Source organism: Ciconia boyciana, chromosome 7 (genome assembly GCF_034638445.1).
Source record: "Ciconia boyciana chromosome 7, ASM3463844v1, whole genome shotgun sequence".
Classification (NCBI taxonomy): domain Eukaryota; kingdom Metazoa; phylum Chordata; class Aves; order Ciconiiformes; family Ciconiidae; genus Ciconia; species Ciconia boyciana.
This window is the reverse complement of record NC_132940.1, coordinates 40,368,670-40,390,924: the sequence shown is the minus strand read 5'-3', so window position 1 is coordinate 40,390,924 and position 22,255 is coordinate 40,368,670. Positions and strand designations below refer to the sequence as shown.

Sequence of the window (22,255 nt, the reverse complement as noted above, 5' to 3'; positions counted from 1 at the left end):
ATTCATCTCAATGTACAACTGTACATGAGATTTCAACCAAAGCAGTTATTCTAACTGAATTACTTCCTATGTTTCCAAGATTGTCCCCTAATATAAATTATATGATCCAGTCATTCATCAATATTGAAAAAACTTTCATTTCCTAATATTAATTTCAGAGCATCTCAAGGATTCCATTCAATCTAAAAATAACAGTATTGAGATTTTAATAGCATGAAAGTGCCTTTAAAAAAATAATAAACTTAGTTTGTTCTTGTTGCAAAGTGCAGAGGCAGCAACACATCTGAATGATCACAGCTTACAGTACAGAGATGATGTTTAAATCTGAAACTAGTACAAGATTACGTGGACTCAGGTCAAGTAAAGAGGGAACATACACATTCCCAGAGGGGCATGCCAGCACCACCTGGGTTCTAATAAATCTTGAAATTATGCTACAGTTGTAAGCAGTTTTTGCAGTTACTCCCGGCAAACAGCAGGTCCTCTTGACTACTTTGCTGTCATAATGAAACAGTGCACTACAAACTGCCTCAAATCCCTTCCAAGGTCAATTAGAACATATTTTAAGAGTAGTGTAGAAGTTGGGCAGGTAGGGCAGCACTGCAGAAGTCTCCCCTGAACACAGCTCCACGTAAAGGCATTCAGGCTCCTAAAAAGGTTGCAGGTGCATTAGTGTACCAAGTTGAAGAGAGGCTGGAAGTGTCACTTTAAATGCCTTCAACTGAGAAGGCAAACAAAAAGAAAATTAAGACACTGCTGCAAATGAGTCCCCCTGCAATCCTACCAGAGTCTTAACAGCTGAGCTTCTGCTGTCAAGAGAAAGGCTAAGCAAGAGGAAAGAAGAGGAAAGCAACATGATGGCATGAAGCAGCAACGTAACAAAGAGCTGTTACAACACAAGGAAGAACAACTCAATCAAAAAGGCAAAGCGTGGGAGATGAGTGTGCTGCATCATGAATTTCAGAAATGCAAACAATATCCTAGAGCTGTAAGGCAAGGTTTTACAACACATAAATCATTAGCAAGCCAGCACAGTTTAGAACCTGTCCGCCTGCCAGGAAAAGGGAAACTCTGACTTTGATTTAAAAAGGTAGTACTCACCATACCTTGACTTGTCTTAAGAGTGTATAGAAGAAAGAAGCCAGAATGAGGGACAATGATGGTAAAGAGATTAAAAAAAAAATAAAGCTAAGAACTGACATACACACTGGAGTTGGTGATAACCATTTAATTTTCAACTGACTGGAAACAGGAAGGATTAGACACACTGAATCCATGATAAAAGACTGGTCAACATGCCAAAAGAGTTTTAGAAAAGTTGTTTCTGACAGTTCCTGTCTTTCCAGTCAAGGGCTATCAGCTGGGAGATGGAGGGAGAAGAAACACCCCAAAGCTACAGTTTCACAAGACAGGAACCAGGAAAAGCAAAACCAGACAAACAGCATAACATAAAGGTTAAGAGATTACATTAGACAAATCTGGATTAGAAACACAGTATGTATTTAGCAGTGGAGATAATTTTTCTTTTTCAAGTCAAAGTTGAATGTCTTTCCTAAACATACACTGTTTGAAAATGGGATTAATGTGGGGACATGAGGGACCATGCCAGGCAGGGGATCAGATCAGATAGTCCAAATTGTACTTTACAACTTCATTAATTTATCACTAACAAGGAAGGAAGGTATTTATATTTTTTACTTGCCCACTGTAGGAAAGGAGTAGACAGAAGACAATAACTCTTTTTAAATTCAAAGTCACATCTACTCTTAAGTTGACCCTGCTTGAGAATATAGAGAACCGATCCTCCAGCCTGAGTAAACTATTTCTCACAGAGCAGTTGTTCTTTCACCTCTTATTCTAAACCAACTGCACTGCTCTCAGGGACTATTTGCAGTTTCTTACCCATTTTTCCCACCCCAAGAAGTTGAGACTTGTGGCTTTTAAAGCCACCAATAGCTTTTGCAAAAAACAGTTTTGGAACTCAAGCTTAAGCACCTCCAATGCTATTGTGGCCATCGAATTAGATACCTAATATTTTAAACAGTCCCAGACAAGAAAATCAGAGGGCTTTATCAAATGAGACCAGAGCAGTAACCTGGTTAACCTCAGCAGGCAAACTCCCCTCCTGGGCATCTCAAGGAGCAGACACACAGGACTGCCCTGCTGGGGGCTAATGGAGGTTCTCTTTCTCAAGTACCTTCGAAATCTGTCAGTAATGGATCCTCCCCCACAGAAAAGATCCCAAACAACCTGACAGTGAACACTGACTAAATTTTTTCAGAGCTTTAAGTCAACATTACATTATTAATCACCACCCTAGAAAGCTCCTTAATCAACAAAATTGAGACCCTGCAATGCTGACAGCATTTTGCTATTAGCAAAATGATAAATTATTATCAGTAAAGTCTGTGGCACAAGCACATTACCTTAGCACCAATGTGTGGAAGATCTGAAGTGTAGCCAAGAAAAGTATACCACATGAAGTATGTTCTTCCTTTTTCTCTTAATGTATGTAACTGTAGAAAAGGCTTCTATCACCAGTCAGTCAATATCAGATTCATTCTCACAGCGCACGTTTGTTTTGCAAACCCGAATTACTTGGAGGCTATGAAGCAGATGCTGCCCTCAAAGTACTATGAGAATTTACACAAAACACACTAGTTTTGTTTTTTGGTTTTGTGTTATGTCGGGTTTTTTGGTGTGTGTCCCCCCCAAGAATGCATTATGTTTACACCCAGAGACATTTTGTTCTGTAAGTGTTCTCCTCTATTCACACAAGGGAGTGCTTCTTGTGAGGACTGCTTATTTTAAGATAAAACCAAGGCATTGTCCACAGCTCATTTTGAGCATGGTCCCCATCATCCTTCCCATTCAGATATGCCCATTTTCCAGCTCCCTCAAGGCATCCAGAAGGGCTCTTCTAAATCTTAGCACAAGGACTCTGCTCTACAGACAAGTTGCTAATCATCTCGTTCCTGAAGCATTTAAAATTGTATTCAGGTTATTGTAAATTCCGTAACAGTGCAGCAAGACTAGAAACTGTCATTTAGAGAGCTATATAGTAGACCAAAGATCAAACTCAGATGAAGTCGGGGGGGTCATGCTATAAACTGAATGGACTATGATCAGAATCCCCAACAAAAGTAGCCTGGTACCGTTGACCAGGAGAATCCCAGTAAGACCACTGTATTCCTTGGCACAGGGAACAGTTTCAAAATATTCCTTCTAGGAGATGCAAATTAGAAAATAAAAGTGAGGGGAAAAACACCAAATTCCACTTAGGCCATCATCTACTCTACCTCCTTTGACTACAGCATGGAAGAAATAACTGGATAGTTTTGAGAACATACAGAAGGAAATAAAAAATGAAAATTTAGCTAAATATTCACTGTGATGTCAATGCTCATACTTCAGTATCCATTAAGCATAAGTAAAAGCAAAAGAGAATGTTCCATAATTACTAAAATTTGGTATCAAGTAAACAGTCATGAAAACTACTGGTTTACAGGATCAAAGATCACAAGAAAGATTTTTACCTTTCATAAATTCATTCTAAAGTTCAGGATCCTTAGATCTAATGCATTTCAAGATAAAACTAAGACTGTACTCTTGGGGGGAAAAATCCAATTCCTCTAGACTGTTTGTATACTTGTATTATACACTGAAACAGTCAATTCAGAGAAAGGTCAAAATTGATAGGAAAACAACAAAATTGACTAAAGACACAATTTCTAATTATGATTTGCAGAATTTACATATATTTTTTAAATCCTCTGTTGTTCTACAAACAAGCTTCCTCATCATCTTCTTTAAGTAGGCTGTACACATTATGAAGTCTCTATTTTATATGAACCCATATTTAATTTTAATCTGTCCCAGGTGAACTTAAAATATTCAGTATTTATAAAATTTATGGATTTGACTGGCCAGTGTCTTTTCAAAAGACACTCAGCATCTCTGACAAGTCTGGCAAGTTCTGAGGTTTAAAAGTAAACAAAGGAGCCTAACATGTCAAGTATCTGTAAGTATCCATTTTGCTTCCCACATTTGCAATTCCACCTTCACCCCCTAATTCCCATACACTTGCTGTCCTATTTTCTTATTTGGTCACCAATAAAAAACACACTGCTTAGGCAGACTAGACTTCAAATTATGTCACAGTGTATTTTCAGTATCAGTCTCCTGCCCTCTTTTTACCCAATCCTTACATAAACAGCCTCAGACTCCCAGAAGCAGCTCTGCTCTGAATATTGTAATTCTGCTTAACTGAACATGGTGGGTACAGACAGCAGTCATTTCCTGAGCCAGGAAAGTCTGAAAGGGCTACTAGGTAAACTACAGCATTCCCCTAAAATGCATAAACATGTTAGAGAAATAATATAATAAATATTATTTCCATAATACTATTGTTAATAGTAGTCATAATAGTATCAATAAACTATTATACTCTGCTAAAAAGAAGTTACAAAAACTGATATAATCAGACAAAATTCAGTTTCTTTTCAGATACAGTATGCCTAATCCCATCCCACTCACTCCTAAAGAATTAAAGCATACGACTCAAATATAAATTTAGGAAGGTAAAGTATGAACGTTATATTTAAACAACTAAGCAGGGAAAATCTGAGAAGTAGTCAGATTTTTAAACTTAATCTTTTTCAGCAAAGTGTTACCACAAACAGTGGTAAATTCCTCTCCAGGCTCCTGACTTAATCTTCTCTGGACTGCAATGTATAAGCTCTCCTTTGTTGGCTGCAGTATTTCAACCCCTGCTGATGTGTCAAAAACTGTGAACATTAGGCAAAATACAAATATGCTGCATTGTATCACATTTTTTCCTTTTTTCTCTTTTCTAGAAGATGACAACAGACATGATAGAGAGCAATAACACCACATCCAGTGCTCCCCTCCTGACCCAAAGATACCTGAGGATGGTGACCAAGGATGGACACAGCACATTCCAGATGGACGGTGCCCAAGGAAAAGGTCTGGCATACCTCCGAGATGCATGGGGAGTATTAATGGACATGCGCTGGAGATGGATGATGCTTGTCTTTTCTGCTTCTTTTGTCATTCACTGGCTAGTCTTTGCAGTGCTTTGGTATTTGCTGGCTGAGATGAATGGGGACCTGAAGCTGGACCATGATGCTCCACCTGACAACCACACTATATGTGTCAAGTACATCACCAGTTTTACAGCTGCTTTCTCCTTCTCACTGGAGACGCAACTCACAATTGGTTACGGCACTATGTTCCCAAGCGGGGACTGTCCCAGTGCTATTGCACTGCTTGCAATACAGATGGTCCTGGGGCTCATGCTGGAAGCCTTCATCACAGGTAATCCTTCATATTTAATCTTTAAATAGAATAGGTGTAACAATTAGATTTAAGAAATGGAGCTAGAAATAAATAGTGATCATATTGATATCTGAAAGAACAATTAAGTCAGTCACTACAAGGATTATGAGATTTCAGCTATGTAGTTGTAAAAGTTAAACACCTCTCATTAACAAAAGACAGATTAGGTGATATCAAGATTTGGACTTGAGAGTTCCACTATTCATTGGACAATACCTGTGGCAGATCCCCACTTATCACTCCATCACTTATTTCTTATACCATTATCTCTCCAAGTTTTTTCCATGGAATTACAATATTTAAAGTAAATTTGTTTTGATTTTAAGGTTTACTTTTGCCTAGCTGAAGTATTTTTTTATCTTTAACTCAGTGTTTAAGTATTCCTCAATGTCATGAAAATTTTTACAGTGTCACAGCTATTTTGAGGTATTTTAAGTTATTTTAAATAATCTTCGTGTTTAAAGTATTTCATAAGACTTTAAAAATACACAGGTTAGTTTACTGTGTATTAAGAGCAAGTTTCTCCAGTGGTAGCACACCAAGATCAGGTACTATTACCAATTACAGTAAATTGGGGCAAGCTAACAGCTCTTCTCCCTACAGCTGCAGTTCACTCTCCAAATATTTATAAGTAAACACAATTTAGAAAAAGAAGCATTTTAGGAGAGCTATACTTTTTCAACAAAAATGGGTTAGTGTGCTGCCAGCCTAGCAGTTTTCAAACATGCAGGCTGAGGCTAGAAAGACCATATCCACCCCAGCCTGCTTCTGTTCCTTTGGACTATTTCACAGAGTTCGGAGGCTGCAGGAAACCAACCCAAGCATGGTGCTCATATTCAGTTTGTTCTTTTCCGTGATGCAGGTGCTTTCGTGGCAAAGATCGCCCGACCAAAGAATCGGGCATTCTCCATCCGCTTCACCCGTTCTGCTGTAGTGACACACACCGAGGGGAAGCCATACCTTATGTTCCAGGTGGCCAACACACGCTCCAGCCCACTGACTAGCGTCCAGATTTCTGCTATACTTTACCAAGAACAAGAGAATGGGCAGCTGCACCAAACTAGTGTGGACTTCCACCTAGACAGCGTTACTTCAGATGAGTGTCCTTTTTTCATCTTTCCACTGACCTACTACCACTCAATCACTCCATCCAGCCCCCTGGCTGCTCTCCTCCAAAGAGAAGCTGCTCACCATTTTGAACTGGTCGTCTTTCTGTCAGCTGTGCAGGAGGGCACAGGAGAAACATGTCAAAGGAGAACATCCTACCTCCCCTCAGAGATCATGCTGTATCATCGCTTCGCCTCCGTGCTAGCCCACAATGCCAAAGGTGAATATCAGATCAAGATGGAGAATTTTGACAAGACTATTCCTGAGCTCCCAGCTGCAGCTGACTCAAAGAGTCCAAAAAGGACTGACAAGGAGATCCGCATCAATGGACAGCACGCTGACAGCTTCCAGCTCTCCGAGACTGGCCCCACAGAATAGAAAGAACAGACTTTGAACTTTGTGCTTTTTTAATTATTATTACATTAAAGTTTCAGGTTCCATTTACAACCTTCTTTCCTTGCCTGCCCTGCCATCTTCTAGTGTTCTTTCTCTTGTACTCCCATCCTTTTGATTACAACATGATATGCAGAGTAAAGAGAACTGGTGTACCCACATAAGCTGAGGAGAGGCTGGATTAACCACCCAGGACAAAGTCAGGTACAAGAATCACAGTACTAATTCTTGGAAATTAAAAGAGCTACCTGCTGAATTCACCAGACTATGATTAAAACCGCACTGACCGTGAAAGGAAAGACCTTCAAAACTCCCAAAGCTGACCAAAATCAAAATTAACCAGCTTGTGACAAAATGGATAACAATACAAAATAAAAATCTCAGTCAAAACCAATATGGGGTTATTCAGTAAATATATTAGTTCTGGGATAAGCAACTCTGTTCACCCAAGATCTTAATTTCTTCTGTTCTCTTAACTCTTTGGGGATACAGAGTTATATCAGTTTTCAGATGGCTGAATTCACTCTTAGGAAGTACCGCCAATCTCTCATGGCAGTGAAAAGTACTCCTGCTATGCTTATTAAGCAAAATTGTAAATACTAACTGTAGTTCTTCATTCTGCCAAATAAGATAACATCTCATTTCAAGACAAGTCTATGAAGACACTATCAAAAAATCTTGATGTATATGACAAATGCTGCAGTGGAAATTTTTTCATATTTGGAAACGCTGAATAAATTATTTAGCAGTGGAAAACAGACTATTCTAAATGAATTAATGTACTTTTTTTTAAAAGGACCATACATTCCACATGTTCTCACCTTTGCGCTGCTTGTCTCAAGTAGATCTGACCCAGAAGGATGCACTATATACACGAGAAGTAGAACTGCATCCATTTATATTTTATGCTTTTTAACATCAGTATTTGCCTGTACACACAGCACAAAAATATTTACAGACAATTGAATCAATTTTAAAATAAAAAATTAAAACAAACTATACATGAGACTTCTGTATTTAAGTGCCTCATAAACCTTTTGCAATTAAGACACTGTTCTGAAGTTCCTAAATAATTTAATAAGCTAAAGAATAAACAGAATGATGGATAATTATTTCCAAGCTCTCAACAAAAGCAGTGCCTATTACGTGTTCATGCTTGAACAGTCAAGTATCCAAAAAAAGTAGAAGTTATCTTCCAAAGGTAAAAGACTTTTCCCAGAAACCAAGATGACATAAATAGCAGCTTTCATTGACAATAGCATAACACACTACCAAATATGCCTTTTTTTTTTTTTTAAACTTCACTGAAGTGGTCAGCAGCAGGAAAAATGATCTCAAGCTACCTGATGAGATACTGTTTAACTGAATTCTTCAATCTCCAAAACTCTGTTAACTGAAGTGTGTTCACAATCTAAAAGAGGTTAGCAAAAGGCTACTTTGTTCCAGGGTCTGGGGAAGTGGGAAGCACCCCATAGAAGCATTTCACACAGGGAAGGGGAATGAAGCAGAAGGCCTACGTTTTCATGGCAATTCTGCTCTCATTCCAAAATTGTTCAAGTGTTGCCTCCCCACATTCCAGACCTTAGACAGATTTGGTTTTATCACAGATACTCTCAAAATATCTTTTTAAAATTTAATTTTATGTAAAAGCATTCATGAATATTGTGGAGCTTGGAGAGCACCACACTATCAAGTGTGCCTTCATTCCTACTTTTCTTAGCTGTTGACCCTTCATCCCTACTTTTCTTAGCTGTTGACCCATATGCAGTCTAAAGATCCCTTTTCCACTCTCATATCAGTACCAATAATTTTTAAGTATTTCGTGCAAGTGTCATTTCCACGTTCTCTACCAATATAAGACATTGAGAAGAGTCCTACAAATTAAGAACCAGTGCAAGAGCAGTAGAACAGATTCCTGTGTCAAATCTGAAATAACCACTTAGGAAAAAAGAGCATTATTCTGTGTGAGGTATTCTTTTTCCCATCTATCACATACTCCAGTCTTAGACAAACCAATTGTTCTAAAATTCAGATGCGTAATCCCAACAGAACAGTACTATAATCTCATCATTTAAAGCCAAAGCTATAAAAAGCTATTTCTAATTTCAATTAACATCTAATCAAAGTACGGGCTACTTCATTTGGTTTCTAAATTACTTGATACTTTAAAGTTGTCCTGTTTTTTAAATTATTTTCTATTTATATTTGGTTTAAAAGGGGGTACAACAGCAAGTATAAAGAAAAAATATGTTTAGTATACACTAAATGCAATCTTCACATGTTACATTTTGGAATGTAAAGCTGAAGCATACTAGAGAAGCAAATTAGACAAACACAACTGTGTAGTTACTTCAGAACAACTGCAGAACAAGGGGTAGACAAACCACCCCTATTGCTTTTACAGTTCCAGAGAACTGGTGAACCATGGATGTCTGATAAAATATTGGAAATATGCCATAGCCCAAATTGGAATACAAGCCTAGAAAAACTGCTGATGGGCTCTGATGCAACAAAAGTGCACTCTACACTTTGACTAACACTGCAAGAGTAAGCTGGTGATGAACATTCTTTGGATAAACTTCTTGCTAGCAAGGTAGGGAAGAAAAACAAGCCAGGCAGAGTAAGGGAAAGTGCGATTCAAAGAAATTCAACATCCTTTTTATAGTCACTTGAACACCCTTTTTATATTCAAGTCTTCTTAACCTAACCAAAAAATGCACATTAAACAGAACTCAATCAGGTTCCACAACTGACTTACTAAATGTCTTGTTTAATCTACATTACAATTATTTACTACCAGTGTGTAATTGCTGGCAACTAATCAAATCCCCTCAGATACTAAGCTGGTATTAGTTAAGAGGCTGCACAGAAAATTAAGCAGCTATTGTGCAGTTCTAAAAGACAGCCGTGATCAAGAAAACAACTTGCTCATTTTCTTTGCTAATGGCTTCAGCCTTCCAGAAGCGATTTGGGTTCTCAGTGAAGTCTGTCAGAACTGTGACAATCTGCAACGGAAACTCACAAATACTTTCTGCATCTTCAATTCGCATACTGAATCTAGGAACAGATATTGTTTATGTTGACAATCAGTCAAATATGAACTTGCAAACTGTTGTGAGCACTGAAAAAGCAATCATTAATTTTTAAGAACAGCATATTGATCATATTTGAGAAGTAATTCTTTGTTGAAGGTCTATTACTTTTTTAATCTCATGGTTTTTAATTGAGGGGTTCTTGCACTGTCATCCATTATGAATGCCCAGAAGAGTGTAATATTTGATCTCTTATTAATTCTGTAATGTGATCACCCAGAACAAAGAATATGAAAAAGCTGGCAACTCAGTAAATTACATAATTTGAGGCTAATCCAAGGCCCTATGAAAGAGCAATGAAAAACTGAAGCACAATAAATTTAGAGAATAAAATTTAAATTTAGAGAATAAAATTTAGGTTAAACTCCTAAACTAAGGAGTTTAACCAGGGTAACAGAAAACAATATATATATGCATCTGCTAAAGCATGTTATAGCCCGAATTTTAAACTGCATGTCAATTCACCCCTTGATCTCTCTGCTTCCACTGCTTTGTGTGGTATACTAGGGCTTGGTATTGATGTGGGACTTCTTTTGGCACATCTGTATTGCTATCTCACACAAAATATTTTGTCATTGGAAAGCCTTTACATAACAGTAACTATTTGTTCATTAATCAAAGCTTGAGTCAAAACAGGCCAACACCTTCTGTTAACATTTTTGTGCTCTCCACCTTATTTTTCTTTAAAGGTAAAGAGGAGAGAAATGGTCCTCTCGCTTACTGGGACATTAATCTCTAACATAGTGATATGCAAACATAAATTACTATTGTTAAAACAATTTTTTTATATTAAAAATTCAGAAAGATTGCATGTTTCTTGACTCTGTCATACTGTGCTACAGAGCTTCTAGCCAAATAAGATCAAACTAGAAGAGAAATAGAACAAGAGACTTCAGAGGAGCAATCAGGTACTACAGAAGGCTTCATGATTTGAGAATAAGCACACCATCCCTCACAATGAATCAGGACTTCCAAAGCAGCACACGGGGACACCATCTTCTCTAGAAAATGATTCACAGAAGACGCATTCCAAAGTCCTTATCACTAGTAGTTGCTACAAACAAGACATGCTCTAAACCTGCTGAAGTATTAATCCCCACGCTCAGGCAGAAGTCAGCTTCAGTAAGGACATCTTGCATACTGTAAATTCTTCTCAATTTCAACTGAGATACACATCTCATCCTAAACTGACATGCAATATTTTTATCACAGTCTTAATCAGAAATGTGGTACATTCTATAGTCTGGATCTGGAAGTGTCATAATTTTATCACAAAAACAGGAAGAGGCTAAATAAATAAAATGGAATCAACTGTAGCAGATATTACTTTTACATCCATTTGTCTTTTGTAAAAAATGCAGTCCTGAAATCTCAGTAGTAATTACTTTTTTTTTTCCCCCCAAAAAGGTCCCCGAATATAAAGACACACCGAAAGTCCAAAGTTTCACTACTGGCATTTAAAGATGTACAATCTCAGACCAATCTCAAGTTATTTTTAGAAGTAACCTCCTTTTAAGGAAAACAATGAGGAAAACAAGCAACATCTTAGTTTTGTGTTAACTTTCAACTTAAAAAGCAGAAAAATAAAAGCGCTCTTTAAAATAGATGAAAATCAATTCCTACATGGAGAGAGGATTGGGAGGGCTTTGAAAGCAAACATGGTAATTTAAGACTCCCAAGGCATGTGCCACCATGGTAATCTGGAAGATTAGTAAAATGGCAACTCATGCTACGCTCACTAAAAAAAATACTGACAGCTAAGCAGGGATTAAAATACATTCCTGTCAACTTTTAATTGCAACTGAATCTCTTTGAGTTTGTCTTGAAATTCAACCTGCAATTGTCTTTTCTGACCTATGCTTTACCAATATGTTCACTAAGGAGGATATTTAGCCAAGACTCCTTTAGCAAAGACCAAAAGATCCTGTGTGTCCTAAAAAGCCAAGACCCATTGTCAGCAAGCTTTTACTAGTACAAAACCTCTCACTAAGCACAGCTGTGACACATGCATGTGGAAACATGCCACAGAGAAAGAGCAAGGTCATATCAGAGAACAATCAATGCATGATCCCATGAAGCAGAAAATCACTGCAGTTACTATATAACCAGTTGATAGATGAGAACTTCCTTCAATGTTCTTAACCCTCTCAGAATACAGATTTTACCTAAATGGATGTGTTTCATCTCCAAGATGACAACCCACTCCAAGTTCAGCTGAACATTCAAACAGACATACTGGGTCACAAATGAGGATCCCAGTATTCTGCCTGAACATGGCCAGTGTGAAGCTTTTAAGAAACAGAAAATTTCTTTTTAAGAAATAGAAGAGGAATGGCAGAGAGGGGGACCAGATGACAACCTGAATGAACAGAAGATTTGTATAATGACTTAAACTAACTTGACAGACAGTAAATCCATCAGCACGGGAACCTCAGAACATTGCTGCTGGGATCTACCTCACACTAGTAAGCATTCAAAAAAATTAACAGTTCACATGGTCCAGAAGTCCTAGATACCAAAATAGCACACACCAGGAATGTTTAAAAGCTGCATTGAAAAGGCATGTTGCCACAGCACACCTGTTAATCAGTACAGACTCCTTTCACAGAGGTACAGAAATTTAGTTCCAGCTGTAGACAGCACATCTTAATTGAATAAACAGAACCTACTTACTGCAGATGTTTCTTATCTAAAACATTTAAATGTCCAATAGTGAAAACAACACAAAGTAAGAAAAACAACACCGAGAACACATTTACATAACCTGGCACAGTATCATGAATCTTGCATCAACAATATACTTGGAGCAGTAAGAAAGGTTTATGTATATATAGGTCCCTTCCCCAAAACACACCCTGCTCCTCCCTCCCATTTTCTGCCCATACAGTAACAAAACCATACCTGGATCTTTTCGCCCTGGTTTTTCAAAGCGTCTGTCTCCCCTAGAAAGGCAGAACAGAAGATTCAAACAAGGTTTTGGAACCATTCCACTCATTTTAGGTATGGCTGGTTTGTTTTTTGGTTTTGTTTTTTTGTTTTGGGGGGTTTTTTGGGTTTTGTTTGTTTGGTTTTTTACTTGGTAGGGGGCTTTATTAAAATCGGAGCTTGATGGACAATATCTTGAAAGGTCCAAGTGACAACTGAAATTTTCAGGAACACTGATACGCACACAGCATTTGGCAGCTAGGTATGTTTTGAAATGTGACCCTAAGTACTGTCAACAATGTTGAGACTAAAATTGAAGTGAATCCTTTAGCAATCCATATTTTCACCCATCATTTCCACTGCAACTGTCATAATTTATATTCTCTTAAAGTAGCTCCTTCTTCCCAGGAACTCAGCAGAAAAATTCTTTGGAAAAATGCTCTTTTACTTGCACCCGAGTTTCTAGAAACATTACTGTGTTGACTCCATCTTAGAAATTCAGACACTGCACTCAGATACACTTAAATCACCTTTCCTAAAGTGTTTTTATGAATTCAAAAGACACAAATGGAAGCTGAGCAGATGTATGTAAAAAAATTTTACGGGCTAGAGTTCTGTTACCTTTCCTCCCAACTCTGTGATCTGTGCATTTCCCTGCCCCCTCCTCGCCCAAATCCACCCTCCACTTCATCAAAACTTCTTTGGTAGAAACCGCTTTCTCCTCGGCCTCTGCCTGAAAAGACAAAAAACACAAGTGTTTGTACAAATAATAATAGAAGTTGAAAGAATCAGGTAGGTTTCCCTTTCCGGGTGTCCCTGTGAACTAATCTTGCAGTCTTAAGCCCCAGTAAAATTATCTGGGGCAAAGGGAAAAAAGAACAAAGACTGAAGAAAAAGTCTTATGTAAAAATTCTTATCAAGAAGCACAAGATCAGACAGAACAGGCAAACAACTCTGAAATAAATACTATGCAGAAAAAGACAGAAAACAGATACTTACCCAACAGAAATTACCAAACAAGGATCCATTGTTCACACAACATCCACACAGTACACGGGTACTTTATACTCATAAAAATCAGATTGCTTTTAACAGTGGAATCCAGTATAATGGTACTGCACTGCAGATGTACTCATAATTACTGCTGTCAAGGTTAATAAAGCAGAACGAAGCTTCACCACTGTTAAGTTCTAGCAATTCCCAGCAGAAATCTCCCCCAGGAACAGTGGGGAGAAAAGAACGATCACAGGATGGATATAGGCAGGACAGCACGCAGAACCCCAATAGGTATAGAATAAAAATTATCCTCCTCATTTTTTCAAGAAATTATTCTCTGCAGGTGGCTACCAAGTATCAAACCTCAAGCCAAGAAGTTACAGATGTAGCCTCAAGTAAGCATCTTGAAGCACATCTTCAGAGTTTCAGTAGGTGTGAGGTGTTTGGTTAAAAAAAAGAAAAAAAGAGAGAGAGAGAGAAAAAAAAAACACAACAGAAAAACAACACCCACACACATCCCCAGACCTTCAAGATAGCTTCCAGCACTGGTTAGATTAATGGCTGGGGTGAAGTTTCCAGATCTACAAAAGATAACACTGCTTCACAAAGTGCCACAGGAGAAGAAACGGGCATTTTTTTTTATCAGCTAACTTACCATTTCAAGGATCTCATGGAAAGAAGACAAACAAGTGAAACACATCAATCACCTGGCTGCAGGATAATGCCTTTCCTACGTACACATGCAGTCTCTATAGTCAAGTCCAAGAATTTAAAAAGCACCCGATAAAAGGAATTCTTGGCTGTGAAACTATCACAAACCTCAATCCTTTCATATTTCTCTCTTCCTGGCTTCAAGAAAACAAACACCTCAAAGGATGAGGTGCAAACCTGGCCAGGGATCTGGAGGAATAAGACAGAATGACCAAATGAAACAGGAAATTCTCATTCCAGAAGACGCTGTAGTCTTCTGAAGAAAGTGATAACAAGCCTCTACATCTAAAAATCTAAAGACCCCTGGATGCATCAAGGAATTTTACCGTATTTCAGTGTCTTATGAAAAGAGGCTCTAAAAAAATGGAAATCATCAAGGCAGTTACAACAGTTTCTCTACTATTCTATACTGAATCTCTTGCAAAAAAAAAAAAGTTGCTTTCCAGGCAGAGAAAAAGAAAAGTGATCCCCAGATAATCCAGTCAGGCTCCTCAAATACACACTGATGTCGTATCAGGCAGTACAGGTTGCAGGGTGTATTAAGGAAGCCACAAAGTTAATGTCTGTACAATTTCTCCTTCTGCTTCAGAAACAGGATTTAAACATCCTCTTTGGACAAAACTATCCTGTTTCTAGCACCAGCAAAGCAGTTCAGTGGCAGACCTCCTTGTCACAGAGATGCAGACTTCCTTACCACAGAGTTTTGGGGATGCTTAAGTTCAGATGTACCATCTGAATAATACAACCATCAATCAGAAAAAGGAGGGGCGACAAAGGAAAATAATTAGGCTGTAGCTTCAATTGTGCATTCCCTTGCAAGGTGCCCTGACTCGCCGCAGCGATAGCAGTTGACTTCACTGGTCTTGCTGCAGTTGATGGCTACATGGCCAGTTTCACCACACCTATAGCATTTCACTTTGGTGCAGTCTTTTTGAATGTGCCCAAACTCTCCACTGAACTTAAGCATCCCCCATAGTATCATCACTGTGATACTACAAGGCTGACCATAGTCACGAGTGCAAAATAAGTTGCAAAGGCAAGAAACAGTAAAGATGTGATACAACATCAAAAGTAGCACAATGTTTATCCAGTTAAGGCATCATGGGTCCCCTAAGATCCTGGAAAAGGACTCCAAGCTGTAATTCTTCACAAATAAAGGCGAGGAAAGTTTAAGCATCTCATGCAATGGCAATCTTTGCCTAGTGTCTTCACTACAGGAAAGCTCTCTTCCTTCCTCTCACAGGAGATAAAGCAAAAGCAGTTCACAAGAGAAAGCCACAGGCAGGCAGAGTCAAAACAGAACGAAGGCACTGACTCATCTCGAGTCTCTGAGGTAGTGGAGGTGGAAAGTTGCATACACTTTTCCAACAGAAACAAAACCAGTGGCCTTTTCTGTTTGTTTTTTTTTCCTCCAGTGAGTGACAGCAACATTTGTAGTGCTCCCCTTGCAATGTGAGCAAGCATGAGTGCACACTGATTACTGATAGCAGACACACAACTAGCAGAGCTAGAAGACTGGCGATATGGGAGATTTCATCAGCAAATAAAGCAAATGTCCTGTATAAGGGGAAGAACAGAATCAGAGTTGTTTTAACAGCAGCATGGCTTATGGCAGCTTTAAAAGTAGGTGAAACAACAGCCTGAGAAACCTCTCTCCTGAGAAACACCCCTTCTGTGTCACGGTTCATCAGCATTTCAGTTGTGCTCAGACCAGAAATGGTCTGAATTAAAAGATAACCTTGCAAAAGGTCCAAACAAATGATCTCAGCAATTCAGTTTAAGGCTGCCGGTGGGGCCACAGTACTCAACTCCCAGCTGTGCTGATACCAACATGGTACCCAACAGGACCTATTTAAGCCACCTTTGCCCTGGTTGTGTTGCCACCCTCCTCCACTGCATTCTACAAGACACACCGTCCAGGTGTGGTAACAAGATGTGCCCATTCAACAGTACCCAGTTGAAGTACATGTGCAACTCCAGCAGAAACCAAGTAGACCACTGTGTGAGAAGCATACTGCACTGAAACAGATCCTACCAGGCTACAGAAGAGAAGTAGCTAGCTAAGGAAAACTGTGGTGTACAAAGTCAGTTATTGAGCAAGTATTACGTAGATGAGTCTGACCTGAAAGTGTACACTGGGACACAGCTAACAGTGATAATAGAATGTATGAAAAAATGCTTGCAGAGGATAAAACTACACATATAAGCACACTGTTCACCATTCTGTTTCTGCAATTCTTGGGTGTTTTTGTGGCTAACAAATCTAGAATGACATGCTTATTTTAAACAGAATGCCACTTCCAAAAAAATGCCTGGCACATGAGGAGCAGACTTCCTAAGTGTAGATGTTGCACAAAGTATTGAATGCCAAGTCAACAGATGTTAATAAACCCTTCCATTTAAGAACTGAATGGAACAGCTGTATCATTTGTATTTCATTAATTCCTTAAAAATGTCAGAATGAGGACCTCAATCCACTGGATATTGTAATCATAACAGCCAAAAGTCTCTAACCTGAAAAAGACAAGCCTGAACTTAAGTAAAAAATATAAGACACAAGCAAGAGGGAAAGCAGCAGCACAGAGTCATTCTAATTGTAATTAAAAAACCACACCCACCAAACTACACAATACAACAAGCAAATTCTTGAAATTACAGTGTGACTGGAGCTTAGGAGCTACAACCATAGCCATAATACTGTGTGGGAAGGGCAGTATAACTGTAGTTCAACTACTGCTGTTAGGTATGAGAACTTTCCATTTTCACACCATTTACACACTCGCCACAGCAGCAAAGACAGATTACAAAGGGGAAAGAGGGTGGGAGGGGAAAGAGCTTTAATGGGAAGCAAAGTACCCTTCATAAGGGTCTTAACCAAAAAGGAGAACAGCTACAAAACAAGGTGTCTGTAAGCTTACAGCCCATTCCAGGGACTATTTAAATCTCTCCTCGTCTGAGGCTCTTATTCATGAATGTTGACATTCCAGTCCCACCAGCACAAAGCACAGGGCTTAACTGCACACCACAGGGAGCTCCCAGGAAAACAAGTCAATTAGAAAAAAGGTCACGTGGAAGTACTTGGTTTCTTTAGAGAATATAACTTCAGAACTAAATAAAATGTTTTGAATTTATGTCTCCACACGACACATACAGTATTAGTGATAGCAGGTGCACACTGCAAATGGTTTTTAACAGTAACACCAAGTTGTATTTCAGCACACAGTCATAAAAATTTCAAACAAAAATCAAAGCAACTTCCACACATTAATCATTTTAACACCAGCTAAACGTAATCGTAGTCAGTAAGACTTGGGATGACTATTGAGAAAATATTTACCGAGTGTTATGTTGTAGTTTTAAATACTAATAAGGGAAGCCACATTTAAGAGTTCTAACAATAACCTTCCTTTACCAGCAGTTCATCCATTCTTCCCTTTGCCAATCTGTCACAGATTCCCTCTCACACTCCCAAATGCTGGATCACAGTTCTGTGATTTGTGCCTCAGTGAGGGAACTTAATTAACATATCTAATCGTACATGCAAATTCTTCCCTGAAGTTACTGTTGTGCAAGTCACTTCAAGACAGTAATCTTGTTTTGGTAAAGCTGAAGCCCATGTTTGATCAGCAGCAACTTTGTTGCATACAATGATGTAAAGTTCATGAAAAACACCAGATAACCTTTTGAACACAGGCAATTTCGCAATGCAATAAAGAAAAATGTTTTCCAACTGTTAAGTGAAGCAGTTCATTTAGTGAACAAACTCCAAAAAAATTCCAAGTCATTTTCACTGTAAGTTGAAAAAACAGAACTGTATTTAAAGCTTGCTACTTGCAAGCAACATGTTAGTTTTGTAAGTTAGATGTCTACAGTCCTACACTGAGCTTGTCATAAATAACTATTAGAAACATAGTCCTGAATTACAAGAACATGACGTGTATAGTTATGAAAAAATGTACAATGTTGTTCTGGCAGAAGCCCTAATTTGTTTGCTGAGATATAGAAACTTTGGGAAGACTCATCATGCCTAAAGCCCAAGACTAATTGTTCATGGAAAGAAAAGGGGAAGAGTGGAAGAAACAAGCAGCAACCAGGATCAATGAAAGAGGGAAGCTCAGTAATTTACAATTTCAAACTGTATCAAGAATGAAAAATGAATGGGGTAAGGCAGAGAAATGTGTCCTTTACAGTTTAGCAGAAGATAAGAATGACAGAGCAGCCTAACAAGCACAGCATATAACAATTCATACAAATTAAGAGAAAAAGATCAAATGAGGATGAAAACAAAAATAAGTGAAAAAGATTAATTTTGCAACAAAGTTCTTGAGCTAATATTTCTTAACATATCTTAAAAATGAAGTATAAAAACCCAGGAATATATGCAGTAGAAGCTTTCAAACAGTCTTAATAATACTGCCTAAATTTTAAGTTCTGTCCACTAAAGTGTAATGAATCAAGCTTTATTGCCAAACAAAATTTCCATGCATACAAATAGATTCAATAACAGAATTACTGGATTAGAAGCCATATTCTGCCACATTTAACCCTACGACCTCATTGAAACTAGTGGGGGCAATTAAAAAGCAATCCACTGCTCACTGCATAAGGATGATGTTCATTGTTAACAGTACAGGAAAAAAAAGGAAAATTTGACAAAAGAAAGAAAAATAAAGGGTTTGGCAAATTAGAAATGGTCAAGGTATCTTGATATTGAAACTAGAGAGCACAGAAGTGGTCATATGATCTCAAACCACCAAATTTTAAGCAGCATTCATTTCATTCGCAGAATTAAGCCTTAATGCATCTAAAAAAATAGGTGATACATGTATTCCTAGAAAAAGTGAAACATGGATGCTAGAAATGCAATAAGCACATTAAATGCACACAGCAAAAAAGCAACAGCTTTCAAATGTACAACAGAAATATAACAAGGTATATGCAAGAGTGTCACCCCACATCTATATATGTGCACTTTTTTTTTTAATTAAGCCCTGAGCATTTGGACAAAGACAATCATAAATAAAGAAGGGGAAGTGACACGGAAATCCAGGAATAGCCTCATAAAAGTTTAAATGTATATGCCTTAGCTGGGAAGCAACCACAAGAGGACAGATGACAACCTACAAATATCTGAAAGATGTAAGCCAAGAAGAAAGCAGGATTAAGGAATGAGAATAGAAATGAGAAAACAAAATTAAGTCAGAACATCCTGGTCAAGCATTTAATTATCTATGGAAGTGATTTCTGAAGATGTTATTGAAAATATCACCAGTTAAGGACATTCAGAATTAAATTAGAAAGGACCCTAAGAGACACCTCACCTAAGCACCTGCAAAGAGAGAGGTTACATGATTAATTACTCCTGATGATATTTCCAAGTTATTAGCTTCTTAGTATTCTAAATGTAACCCATCATATTTATATATAAACCCCCAAAACAGTGTTCACAGCAGTATGCACACTGAAAGGGAACTGCTAAGATAAATTCTGGATTTAACAATTTGGTTTGAATCTAGTGATACGGCTTGAGGACATTTTCTCAATTAATTGCAAATGTCTAAAGTGATCCAGGATGAGACATCAACTATAGTGTTGCACTAAAATTCAGTTATGTCTTTCCTTTAACCTTCTCCTGTTTATTCTCAGGATGCTAATAAAAATGACTATTCAGAACACTGAACACCACCTACTACAATCTTCATGTTTTAAATACGTTTGTGGATTCTCCTCCCCTTTCCCTATAAATTGGGTTTATGCCTTTAATAAAGTTATTTCTAACAATTCTGAACCAAACAATTTCCTATTCCACCTCAAAACTACCTTTCCCTTTTGCTTTCCACATCCACCAGTCTGACAAAGGCACATAACACAGGTACCAGATGTGCACTAAGGTGTGCAGATCAATCACTAAACACAATATTCATTCTCTAACACCACCTTATTGGAAAGGTTTCAAAGCTTTAAGGGAAAAGAAACTGGGCATGAGAAAATCTGGCTACAATCAAGCTCCATCTAACATCTTTCAGAAGCTTTAACCTGGATCACCCGCATACATTGTGGCACATCCCACGAACAGCTCACCTCGACCTCTAGAGGAACTTCGACCTCGAGGAGCCCCTACCACCGTTCCTCCTCCACGTCCCGTCAACCGCAGAACAGCAGCACTGTTTACAGACATCGAGAAATTTCTCTGCCAAGAAGAAAGAGCCAAGGTGAGATTCTATTAAAAAAAAAAATGAAACGAGAAACACTTAACATTATCCTAAATTTAGCTTAATACCAGCTTTGCTTTCCTTAAGTTCATTACAAATTCTCTACAACTGACTAACACTAACAAGGAAAAGGATTCCTTGGAGACATGAGTGGCTGAAGCAGTCTATAAAAGGATCTTGGTCAATATTAGGGCTTCCAAGTTACTTACCTTAAATTTCCATGCTCTAAAGGTAGCAAGGGAGCACCTACTCCTTTATCAGATGATTCCAGCACAGAAGTGATTAGAACATCAGCAGCTTTAAACACAGCCATTCAGTTGCAAAAAGAGATTGGCACCTGCCTATACCTGGCACCATTAATTAATACCAATTCTAAACTTACTTCTTAAGCAAAGCAGGAACATGTAAAGAGCAACAGAACTTGAATAAAGTTATATTTACCAATTTCCTTTGCGGAAATAAGTCTTTTTTTCCCTCTAAATGTATCATAGGAGTAACATGCTTTGGGGAAAACTAAGTCTATTTAAGATTTCTGAAAATCGAGTGATACTCATTTTAATCAGATGAACACCAGTAAAATTCAACTTTATTTTAATATGAAATAATTGCTAAAGAAAAAGCTATTTTGATAAAGAATGGATAATTATAACCAACTCTGGCCCCATTCTCTGAGCACAAATAGTTGGAAAACTGGGCCAAAGAATTCAGCAGCATGTTCAGAAACATTAACAAGCAAACCTGAATTCACACACACTTTCTGAATGCAAGTTTTAAATTATTAGAATGCAAAGGACTCCAAACAGCTGTTACATCAGATTTCTTGATAGGAACTTAAAGGAGGCAAATTGCTTACATGAACTCATCTGAATTACTATGACTTTGAAGGTCTTCAGAGAAAAATGAGACAAGCAATTATATACTATTTAAAAATCTAAATGGCTAACATTGAAGTCAATGGACATCTGAAGGAGTTTTAACCCATTTCAGAAACAAGCTTAACTGCTTGATATGTTCTTCCTATAAAGTAGATCTTCCTTCCAGAGAGAATTGACAACTAAGTAGACTGGGGGGGGGGGGAGGTGGTCCAGTCATGCATGGCAAAATAGCAACATCAGTCTCCAGTAAATTTGATTCTATTTTCCTAGCTAGCTTTTAAAGTTTAAAGCAACCATTTCAACAGCAAGTCAAAATGAACCACCTCCATTTGCCTCTAAGCAAATCACCACCTTTCCTGCTGTTGATACTTCTGCTTTTTCATGAAACAGTGAAATATTTTACTACAGAAAGAACTTTAAGCTATTGATCAGATTCACTGTCTTGCATAGGAGATTCCTTAATTTTTGATGCCTTATTTTTCCAATAAGAACAAAATAGTAATCTCACTTCCTTTTCCAATTTTTTTTAGTTGACTTGTCTGCCTAAACTCTGAATAAATTTTCCCTCCCCTCTGTAGAGCTTGCT

General features: G+C 38.0%; 2 protein-coding genes across 20 annotated transcripts in view; one reads left to right on the top strand and one right to left on the bottom strand.

Moving 5' to 3' along the window:
- GIGYF2 (GRB10 interacting GYF protein 2) overlaps positions 1-22,255 on the bottom strand; it is a 78,302-nt gene that overhangs the window by 34,392 nt on the left and 21,655 nt on the right. For 12 of the 19 annotated variants that reach the window (XM_072869071.1, XM_072869067.1, XM_072869083.1 and 9 more), the window contains 3 exons: positions 20,664-20,802; positions 13,497-13,608; positions 12,852-12,892 (listed from right to left, as the gene is read on the bottom strand). In XM_072869071.1, the coding sequence (XP_072725172.1) occupies positions 12,852-12,892; positions 13,497-13,608; positions 20,664-20,802 (292 nt within the window). Of the gene's footprint in view, positions 1-4,925; positions 5,286-12,851; positions 12,893-13,496; positions 13,609-20,663; positions 20,803-22,255 lie in introns of those variants that run through there. The other 7 variants (XM_072869076.1, XM_072869077.1, XM_072869086.1 and 4 more) reach the window with 2 other exon arrangements.
- KCNJ13 (potassium inwardly rectifying channel subfamily J member 13) lies at positions 5,118-6,843 on the top strand. Its single transcript, XM_072867024.1, has 2 exons — positions 5,118-5,337; positions 6,104-6,843. The coding sequence occupies exons 1-2, from the start codon at positions 5,118-5,120 to the stop codon at positions 6,841-6,843; spliced, it is 960 nt and encodes a 319-aa protein (XP_072723125.1).

What these genes read in the sequence shown, in the direction of transcription:
- KCNJ13 (XM_072867024.1), top strand. Translation starts at nt 5,118, where the DNA reads ATGAATGGGGACCTGAAGCTGGACCATGATGCTCCACCTGACAACCAC. An exon ending in GCTGGAAGCCTTCATCACAG is followed by an intron (nt 5,338 to 6,103) that starts GTAATCCTTCAT and finishes GAGGCTAGAAAG; the next exon opens with ACCATATCCACCCCAGCCTG.